Consider the following 10,634-nt stretch of genomic DNA (forward strand, 5'->3'; position numbering starts at 1 on the left):
CAAATGACTGTGCCGGAACGGCCACAGTTCTGTCCACCTTTCTTACCATTGGTGCAAGTACTTTCAATACCGCCTATTTTAGGAGTATTTTCCGATGTAAACAGCCATGGTAGCTCCACCGCATCAGACGATCCTTGAGGGTAGTTAGATTCTGGTTCATCTTCACCCTTGATGAGGAAATTCATTCCTTTGGAACCAGTAAAGGCGCTGCAGCCCAAGCTGATTCCTCCTAGACTAACATCCTAGTTCCCATCGACAACCCATGCCATAATCGTGGCCTTTCATGGTTATCAACTCCTGGGAACAGGTCACTCATGTCAAGGGCTGAACCCGTAGAACCTACAGATAGGTTATGTACAAGAAGGAATCGTTGAAGGAGGGAAGAAAGGAAGAGGAAAATGAGCGGTAAACAAACAAGATGGGCCAGTAGGGACAGTAGGGACAGTAGGGACAGTAGGGACAATAGGGACAATAGGGACAATAGGGACAATAGGGACAATAGGGACAATAGGGACAATAGGGACAATAGGGACAATAGGGACAATAGGGACAATAGGGACAATAGGGACAATAGGGACAATAGGGACAATAGGGACAACGGGGACAGTAGGGACAACAGGGATAATAGGGACATTGGCCCGAGAGGTCAAACGGGCTCTAGCCCTTTACATGGAAGGCTGTATCTACCACCAGTTGCTTAACATGGAGGACAAGGGCCACAGCATGCATTGGTTCCTTTATAATAAGGCACAGCGTGGCTTACGGGCAGCAGAGTATAATATTCCCTGTAATATCCTCCACACTATATATAACTTTCTTGCTAGAGTTAACCCATACGTCCGTGCCCTGCGACGTGTAATTAACCAGGTCCCTGAGTAAATAGCTCTGCTCGCGGTTGAACTCTCCATTCACCCCGTGGGTGGCGAGCTTGTAGCAGTTATTAACATGGAGAATCTCCGCCACGTTTAACCACGGCAAATTGTCTTCTTCTGGAAAGGCGGCAATCGGCCGCGATTTGTTCCCACCCTGTCCTGTTACTATAAGCTGCTTTAGCATCCCATTCTCTTTCCGCCCGGCACCCCTGGGTGGGGATTCCTCGACGATTCCCAGAAAATCCTGCCCTGTACGCAGACCCCAATAATATTATTATCTATTCCTAACGGAACAGCGCATGCAGATCTTTGGCCGTTTAGTATATAAATACGCGGTTGACATATTCTCTCGGACAGAGGAGTATTACTTGCGCTACCTTAAGCAAGGCCGGCGTGTGCAGGCGGCGGGTATGGATAAGGTATCTAACCCTGCAGCGCCCGACCTGCTCGAGAATAAGATCCTTGCCAGCTTCATGGGTTCTGGAGCCTGGACTTCCGACCAGGTTGCGGACTCTCTCGCAATCGCGCGGCAGCTGGCCAAACCGTCCCTCTTTCTTACTATAACCATCAACCCCAATTGGCCGGAGATCCGGTCCCGGTTGCTCCCAGGCCAGCATTTTACAGATATCCCTGCTATTATGTGCTGTGCCTTTCACGGACACCTCTGTGGGCTAAAGGCCTTTATAAGGGAGAACTTTGGGAGACTTTTGTACAAGATCTGCGTGACAGAGTTTTAGAAACAGGGCTTGCCACAGGCGCATTTAGTTGTTAAACTTTAATATAATGTAATCTCCTTAGTCCGAAAAGGGTAAGACTAGGTTACAGGGTACACCCAATTGCCACGCCACTGCAAAAAGGTCAACTAGACTTGGTAATACCAAGTCTGGCTCCCAATTCACTTATCTACCGTCTCCGCGGTCACACTAAATTAGCTGTGATTACAATAAACTACCTTTCTCGCAGCTAGATAACTTTATCCGCGCTGAGTTACCTAACCCTAAATGTTACGGAAACACTATAATCCGCCCGACTTGGCGGTGCGGAGTATCTGACGATCGACACAACCCCTGAACCTTTAGATAGAAGAACACCTCAATGAGAATATAGGGTACCGCTTAGTAGGCTCAGTTGGTTGAGATACTGCGATTCCTGGTGTTTCCACTGAATGACATCTACTTCCTAATTAGGCTAGTTGGCCTGTAGCTGATAGAATAGCTCCCTGCGCATCACTTCCCCTGATTTTCACAACACAAATTATAGGCCGAGTGGTTAGACATGGTGATCAGGCACGAGAATCTGAATTTCTTTGATCCTGTAACTTGATCACTTACTATACATGTATTTAACTACCCTGGCGGTGGGCCGGGCCGTCAGACGGTGATCTCTTCCGGCAATCGGCGTAGAGCTGACGGATCCGAGTATGAATAACTACTACTACTAACTATTACTACCGCCACCATCACAACCCAAAGCGCGTCACAACCATCTCCTCCCCATCCACAACTCTAACACCAGCAATAATCATCTTATCCTGCACCAACTCATAAACCGTAGCATTCCCCAGCCCATACTCAACTCCGTCCGCATGGGCAGCACATCCCTCAAACCGGACCTGATTAAATTTCACAAACGGCACCGGCTCACCCCCCGAATCAAAATCCTCCACCACCCACTCGGCATTCCGCCCCGTCACTGTCGCCGTACTCTTCGGCGCCGAAAGTGTCTTTGACACCGTCTCCCCCGTACTCCGATTCTCAACCATGCAGACCCCGCTATTCGGCGCCGTCACTTGGACAGAAGCGACAATCACATCTCCCGGGTTTACCGCAAACTCGTCGTAATACAGTGCAATGTTCGGATACCACTCGTACCAGGCATCGGTGTACGGCTTTCCATCGATCACGTACAGGTCCACGCCTGTTTGCAGTATTGCAGCGGTGTGGGTGGCGCCGTCGATGCCGACCCATGCGGACGCAGCCTGGTATGTGGAGTTGTCGGTTGGGGTGGGGGTTGGGACGGTCATGGTTGCAGAAATGTAGGTGTAAGTTGAGCTGGGGGATGGGGCTTCGATCACCGCACCGGCCCAGTTGGGGCTGTAGTATTTTCTTCGAACTTCGGGGGGGATGGTCTCGGTTAGCGCGAGGAGGGAGAGGGAGACTGGCTCAATCTTTTGGAGGGGCTTGGAGCTGCGTTGGGATCTGAGGTGGTGGATTTTGCTGGTGAGAGAATTGGATAATGGGGGTGCTCTTAGGGCTGTCCCTAGGTGAAGGACAGCTATGAAGAGAAGCAAGAGGGGATTCATTGTGAAAATGGGATTGGAGAAGGAAGAAAGAACTAACTGATGGAGATAAGTGCAGATAGAAGGCTTTATATAGTGCTGGCCATCGGGTCCGACGGCCCAAGTCCGCTAAATTAACTATAAATACTATTCTAATTGTAGGCGCTAGATTTTATACAAAGGTCCACATGGCTCAGCCGTAATCTGCTAATCCGCCCGAACGTCTATAGCCGAGCGTGGGCATGATGTACCGCGAATACCCAAAAAGACTTAGCCAACTCACTATGAACAATAATAGTTGCAGACTAGACAATCTAATCCTATGTTCCTTGTATATTCAGTTTCTTAATTTCTTAGTACAATGTTCTCGGTCATAATACAAAACTATAACTTCACTGGGGTAGACGACAACGCCGCATCACTTAAGGAAGCCGTGGTAATATCTGAGCTGTTCCCAATAAATGCTTCTAATATGCCATTTGTCCTTTGGCATCCACTGACATAGTTTACTGTCAATTTGCATCCATCCGAGAAAAACGCATGGCCGCAAATACCGCAGTTTCCCCCAGTCTTCTGGAAGATATGATCGTAGGCACTATAATAAAGTTAGTAAATATTAGGTGGAAACCGGAAAGAGAACAACTTACGCTGCCATTTGGTCGCCATTCATCTGACAGTTATCGCCTTCGACGAAAACACCACAGCCAAAGCCAGCATTTTTACCGTCTGTGTAGCAGGTTCCGGAGTTTGTATCTTTGTCCGTGGTTCTGGTCAAGTCGTTAGCCTTGTCCGTTAGAGAGAAGGAGGGGACCTACCCATATATAGTAGTTTCAGTTAAGAAACTCTTTGCCATATCACAGAATTTGTGTAGATTATGAAAAGTGCCGCAACGAATTGATCCTTTGCAATTGTACCCAGTTTCAGTGGCCGTCGGGACAGTAGAGGTTGTTTTCGTCGTCGAAGTGGTGGTCGTTGAAGTGGTGGTGGGCGTCAGGCCAGCCCACGAGGACCAACTGGATAGATAGTCGGAGGGATACTCACTCTCAACGGGGATCCCGTTTACCGTTACTCGTGAGGAGGCTTTCGTGGCAGTATCCACATCGTCCACTGCGGCGCAAATGCCATCACTCGGGCTCCACACGTTTATCTCTGAATCCAGCTCTCCAGTGCCATTCGGGTAGATGGTGTATACGCCGGGGTTCGTCAGGGGCAGCTCCACGCCGATGGGCGGCGCAGGCGCAAGCGGGAGGTGGGGATATATGTTGCCAAGCTGTTTCTGGACGTATTTAGCCAGCGCATAAAGGGTGAGACTGTCGGCATTCTGGAGTGTCCAGAATCCTGTGGCGCCACCAAGCCGTGCCAGGCTTTTAGTATAGGTTGGCCCATAGGCCTCGAACCATTTCCTCCCCCTGATAGTGTTATATCCGACCTTGAGGTCAGTGATGTGCGGGTCGCCTTTCAGCGATGCCCAGTCCACGTGCAACAGCTCGTGAATCCAGGTCGCGCCCTGATTCGGGTAGTAGTTGTCCATGTCGGCGTAATCGCTTGGGATATTGGTCTCCTTGTTAGCCCACTCCTTGATCTTACTATCCAGAGTGGGCAAGTTAAAGTATTTCGGACAGAAACTGATGGACGGTTCTTGGTGCTTGGGGTCTTTTTGCACCGTGTAGGCAATGACCCCGGTCTCAATGTTGCAAGGGCACATGTATTTGAAGTCGTCGCAGCGGACAGCCAGCTTCCAGGCGAACCAACCCCCCCAACCCGGCTGAATCGTGGACAGTTGCTTAAAGGCAGCAATGAAGTCACTCTGCTCCTGTTGGTTGTACGCGGGCGGGCCTAGAAACTCGACAGCAGCAGCCTCGTTAAAGTCAATGCCTTTCTTGGCTACTTGGTACATGTGATTCATGATCTTCCACGACTGCTGCCAGCCAGAAGTAATGGCCTTTTCTTGGGCGTCAGTGCAACCATCGAAGCCGAACAGCCTCGTTGCCAGATCCGTGAAGTTATATGTGTCAAACTCGGAAATATCATAGTCGCTGAGCGCCAGGGCATCGGTGAAAGTTTCTTTGGCCTTATTAATATCTATTTTGCTTGCTTCATCATTCGGGCCTAGAACAAACTGTGCTAGATCTAGTGCCCACTCTACAGAACCTTTAAAACCGTAGCTGGCGTACCGCTTGATCCGAGAGGCCTTGGTAGCCTGGGACATATAGGCCACCCAAGTCCCATCACCGTAGGTCATCATATCAGAGTCGCTGTCGCTGTCGTACCATGACGTGACGTCACGTCTCAAATTAGAACCACTGGTAAGCTGGGATAGCTCTGCCTGGGAAATGTAACCGGCTGTGTTTGTGCAATCGCCAGGGGTTGCTGTGGAGTTGGGTCCGGTAAATAGACAGCTAGGACCTGTACAGCTGGGATCTTCCATGCCAAAACTGCGACCGTAACTGGCAATGCCCACCACAACCTTGTTGGCTGGCACCCCGGCCTTCGTGATCATAGCCAGTGCGTACTCAGTCTCCGTCAAGTTGACGTGAGAGCGAAGGCAATTACCGTTCTCGCACCCGGGGTTAACAAAGCTGTTGTCCCAATCCCACTGACCGTGAAGATCATAGGTCATGAACACAATATAATCGAGGACTTCGGCCATTTCCGCAATAGGGAAGCCCTTCAAGTACCAGTATGATGCAGGAGCAGCAATGGAGAGCGACTTGTTAGAGGGCAGCAGTGAGCGGACAGTCTTTAAGAAACTAAGATAATTAGGACCCTCTTCCTTGCTCCCAGCAGGAATTCCGGGAAGATCAGGAGCACTAGGATACTCCCAGTCAAAGTCGACACCATCCAAGTTGTACTTCTCCACGAACGCGGCCACATTCTGGGCGAATGTGAGCCTGTTGGCATCAGTGACACCGTCTCGGAAGATCGGGTATGAATCCAGATCGGTCGAAAAGGACCAACCGCCAAAGGAGAGAATGCGCTTAAAGTATTTCTGGTTCGCAAATGCCTCAAACTGGCTTTTGTAGCCAGAGATGTCCACATCGAAGTTGCTGGAAATCTGGCCAAACGCAAAATGCACATGGGAGTAGGATGAAGGAAGCTGACTAGCCTGCATTGCGAGACAAGTGCGGTCCACGCCAAAAGCCTCGTAATACCCGATACTTATGAGTTCGGATGGGGCTGCGTCATTGTTTGTGATAGACGTTCCGCAATTGGAGATGCAGCCGTATTCCCCTTCGGCGGCAGTGCCAGGAGCGCCAGTGGTCGACTTGGACGGAGTACAGAAGTCAGGGGTAATACCACATTGCCCCCAGATATTGCACTAGAGTAGATTGTCAGTGGGAATGTTGGTCGTAATAGAGGGGGATGAAAAAGTTCAGGGTAAGGAATAAGGGACTGCTTACGCATGCATTCAGAGGGCACGGATTCAGACTGCCAATGTCTGACCAATCGCTCGGACGGGTTGATCCTTCGACTTGCGGGCCACAAACGGCGTTTGAGAGAACCCCTGGCATCGGGGGTTTTCCAGAGCTAAGACAAATAACTCCATCTAGCTGCAGATTCTTACAGCCCATCCAGCCCCAGGTCTCAGCATTGTACTTCTCGATTTTATCCACGGTGATATAGTTTTTTTCGGCTAGGAGAGCGCAGTAATCACCGTCCTTGACAGTATAGCTATAACATGTGCCATCCTTATTTGGTTGCGGCGTTAGGTCGGGCAGAGAGCCCTTCGAGCAACAGATAGGCTGTCCAACAGCCAATGATGAACAGAGAGTATTACTGGGGTTGTACTTGGCTAAGTCCGCGGCCGTGATTCCACACTTGCTCACCAGACTTGCGCAGGAGTCTCCCGAGACAACCAAGACATAATCACAGGTACCCTCTCGCTTTTCGACAAGGCCGACAGACCGTTTCTCGGTGGCTATGGATGTTGGCAGCTCAGAGACGGTGATATTGGTGCTGGTGACCCGATGATAGCCCTCGACGCAGGTGGCGTTCGCCCAACTCTGTAAGGCTGACTGCAGCAGCGGGGAACTGCGAGTTCTGGTTACTATAAGCCCCATGGTATGGGCCGCATTCTGGTCGGTGTTGCAGGCTTGAACTGCTAACGCTTCCCCCAGACCAGAATCTAGGGATGCACTAGTAACTATATTCGCGAGTTCGCCGACAGCGGTAGTGCTGTCAATGCTGCTCCCCACGTACAGGCCAGTAATAATATCTCCGTGGTTCGCAAAGAGGATAGTCGAGGCGTTCCCAAAGTTTGCGGTACCGGCAACCTGGGACTGCAGGCCTGCAAGTGCCTTCGACATAGAAGATAAGGATGCCGAGTCCGAAGTGGTCGAATCCCACGAGGCTAGCTGCAAGCTAACAGGCATAGAGGTCCCAGAAGCACGCGTTGAGAGGGTCTGTCTAGAATCACTAGAGCTAACGGCATCAGTAACCGTACAGGCTTTAATAGTGGTTTGATCATCCAAGGAATTAAAGATGTTAAAGCTGAACACGGCCGTCTCCCTGCACCGATCCAGACGGCTCAGAGAATGATAAGAGGTCCAGTTGGTTGAGGATGTACCAGTGACCGAGCAAGCTTGCGGACATCGCTCAATCTGGGAGTCAAACTTGGCTGCTGTGGCGGTTGGGGCCACGAGCAACCCGCTCAAATTGAGCAAGATAGCCGATGTAAAAGGCCTCATTTTTTTGTGCCAGTTGTTGAGCCCATGTCAGATAGTGGCCCTTTCGGAAGCTTATATACTTTCGTTTTACCCTAGCTCTAGTCAGGTTGTGCATTTACGGCAATAAAGTCCGACCTCGAACAGAATGTCCGGCTTCGAACGGGGTCCATACCAGGCGGTTCGCAATCAAAGAAGCACTTGGATGCATCCTCCTTAACCGACAGGGGACGCCAAGCCCCTCCGGCTAACTATACGATTTACGAACTGAGAACATGGCAGGGGTGGTGTTCCACCTAATCGATAGTTCCAGTCCTCCAGGAAACCCTGCATAAAATGCCTATTGGGAGCTTGTGACGGGGTACTCAGACCGGTGGTGATAGGAAAGATGGACCACTTACTTGGTGTAATATACAGAGTCAATAAAAGAATATCCTGTTATATCCTAAGTTAGTATGCACCGAGTGGGATTGAGCTAGGAGAGTAGCGCCGCCGGAAATCTACTTGATCAGAATTTGAGAACTAGTAGAAAGGAAAGGGCACAAAAATAAACTTGGTATTAATTATTGCCAAGGCAGTAAGAGAGACTGGGCGTCTAATTAACTGAGAACCTAGAGAGGGGGGAAATAAAATAGAATATTACTCCGTACCAGGGGGTGTTCGCCGTAGCCACCGGAGACGTTGCAAGTTGTCGCTCGCTCGTCTGGGAAATTAATCATCTGATCTATTACTGTATTATAAATTTATACCTTAGTAGGGTTTAGCCCGACTGAAAGGAGGATACTATAGGATGATTAATGATGTCATGACACCTTTTTTCCCCACAAAAAACCACTCATATACCTACTTGTGGGGAGGTACGTCCATGCGCTTCGGAATAATATCTTTACTCTGCCTCTAGCAACTACCTACGGTAGTATTACTTGGTATCATCATTACCGGCTGGTCTACCCCTAATACTTGCATGTCTAGCTGTATAGACCCTGTAAATAGCGCACGCTATCGTACTGTATGTACCTAGTACCGTGCCTAGATTTTAAACGAGGGCCCATTTGACGACATAGTATACTTGACTCTGTACCAAAACCCATTTCCCGAATAGGCTAGCGGCATCGCGTGAAAGAGGTTGTTTACTTTTTCGCACAAACACCTGAGTCCCTCTCGCTCTTCTCTTTTCTTCTCTCTGTGCTTAAAATCTTTGTTGAATAGCCTTCTAGATTGCAGCAATGCCAGTCCAACTGAGGCCATGACACCCCAGAGATCGAAGACAGAGTGGCGACGATTCCTATTCGGAATCCGTCCGGAACCAGCCGCGCTTGCCTCAGGCCCCCACCATACTACTGTACTGTAATTACCAATTTAATTTACTATAATTACCCCTTGGATCCCTCGCCCACGGAGTTATCTTAATCCCGGCCTGGAGACTTGGAAAAGCAGGCAGCGAGAAGCGGAGGGGGAAATTTAACCAGCTAAAAAGATCCTAGTGTGTCCGACAAGCAGCCCAACATTCACCACCTATTTTACTTATTCTTTTCAGAATCCCTATCTTTTCTTTTCCTCCCACCAGAGATAATGCGGGCCGTCCTCGTGGTCCTACTGCCGTCCTTGTTGCTGCTGTTACCTTCATGGCGTGGACCCAGCTGCTTTTCTCCCAACCACGCCCAACTAAATCAGTGGAGGGACGACCACAACCACCAGCCAGGGAGGTTGATTGTGTTCCCTCCGAGCCTGACCGAACTACTTGTGTTGCTTTTTCTTCTGAAGCGGGGGCCTCGGTTTATGGGTGGCCATCCAAGGGTGGTGTCTATACCCTGTTTGACTGTTCTGGGGTGGAGCTTGAATTCCTCGGCTTTGACCGATTAAATCCACCCAAGTTGCGAGCAGGTTCACAAGATGAGGAGGATGCACACTGTGACCGAAGTTAGTTTGGTCACCTCCCACCCACTTTTTTTTTTAAAAATGCCATGTTTCTAACTTTCTAACCCCGAATAGTGCGTCAGCTTGGGGCTACCTGGTGGAAAAATGAAATTGGAACAGATCTGTTTAGGAGAGAAATAGAGGGCCCCAAGCTTACAGATGAATACCTCCGAGTCGGCTGGCCAGCCCCGGGGGTGGTGTGTGGGTTTTACGCACAACAATCGAGGTAGCAGCCGAGAAAGGAGCTGGGTTAATACATAATGCATATAATATGGAAGAACGATGTAAAGTGATTGAGCAGATGGGAGGTGTCTTTTACGCGGATCCCAAAGATTGTCCTTATCTCGATTTGCCCTAATATTATAGGCTATTATTTGACTTACTAGTACTCATGTCTGGTAGCTAGCTAATGCAAATGATTTCTCTAGCCCTTACTATAATACTACAATGTATTTTCCGGCAACCCTTTGTTTGGGTAAGAGTTATTCCGACTAGAGGAGCCTTTTATAGCCTATCTACACTGTTTTAAGTCTTTTTAACCCAAGAAAAAAAGGAGAAAGAGGGGAGGGGGAAGGAAGAAAAAGAAGAAGAAAAGGATAAGGATTCCACTAAAAAGACAGGGTTGCACTGGGAATTCTAAATTATATAAACGGGAGATGTTCCAATACTAGACTTTTAACAAGCCTAACCACTAGGTTCACTGATTTATACTAATAAGATAGATCCGAACAATTTAATATACAGTAGCAATTGTTATAATAGCTATAGGTACAGGACATGGTTAACAACTCGCTGGATCTGCCAAACATTCTTGCTAGAGTTTTGTTTTACTGACTGGTTTATATAATACCTTCCAGTCTAGAAGACCTAGCTATTTGCTAGTTGATCTTCCTGTTCCTCCAG

At 49.1% G+C, this 10,634-nt stretch overlaps 2 protein-coding genes across 2 annotated transcripts; one reads left to right on the forward strand and one right to left on the reverse strand.

Annotated features, from left to right (window-relative positions):
* Positions 1-2,331: 2,331 nt before the first annotated feature.
* On the reverse strand, positions 2,332-7,838 carry ATNIH1004_007246 (uncharacterized protein; the record flags this gene model as incomplete). Its single annotated transcript, XM_033571871.1, has 5 exons — positions 2,332-3,131; positions 3,705-3,745; positions 3,798-3,917; positions 3,966-6,469; positions 6,552-7,838. The coding sequence occupies 5 exons, from the start codon at positions 7,836-7,838 to the stop codon at positions 2,332-2,334; spliced, it is 4,752 nt and encodes a 1,583-aa protein (XP_033425186.1).
* A 1,601-nt stretch (positions 7,839-9,439) lies between these two features.
* On the forward strand, positions 9,440-9,961 carry ATNIH1004_007247 (uncharacterized protein; the record flags this gene model as incomplete). The annotated part of the gene is made up of 2 exons (XM_033571872.1): positions 9,440-9,734; positions 9,807-9,961. 2 exons carry the CDS (start codon positions 9,440-9,442, stop codon positions 9,959-9,961), a joined length of 450 nt encoding a protein of 149 aa, XP_033425187.1.
* Between the last annotated feature and the right edge of the window lie 673 nt (positions 9,962-10,634).

The sequence above is a fragment of the Aspergillus tanneri genome (genome assembly GCF_003426965.1).
Source record: "Aspergillus tanneri strain NIH1004 chromosome Unknown AapTan_7_pilon_pilon_pilon, whole genome shotgun sequence".
Taxonomy (NCBI): domain Eukaryota; kingdom Fungi; phylum Ascomycota; class Eurotiomycetes; order Eurotiales; family Aspergillaceae; genus Aspergillus; species Aspergillus tanneri.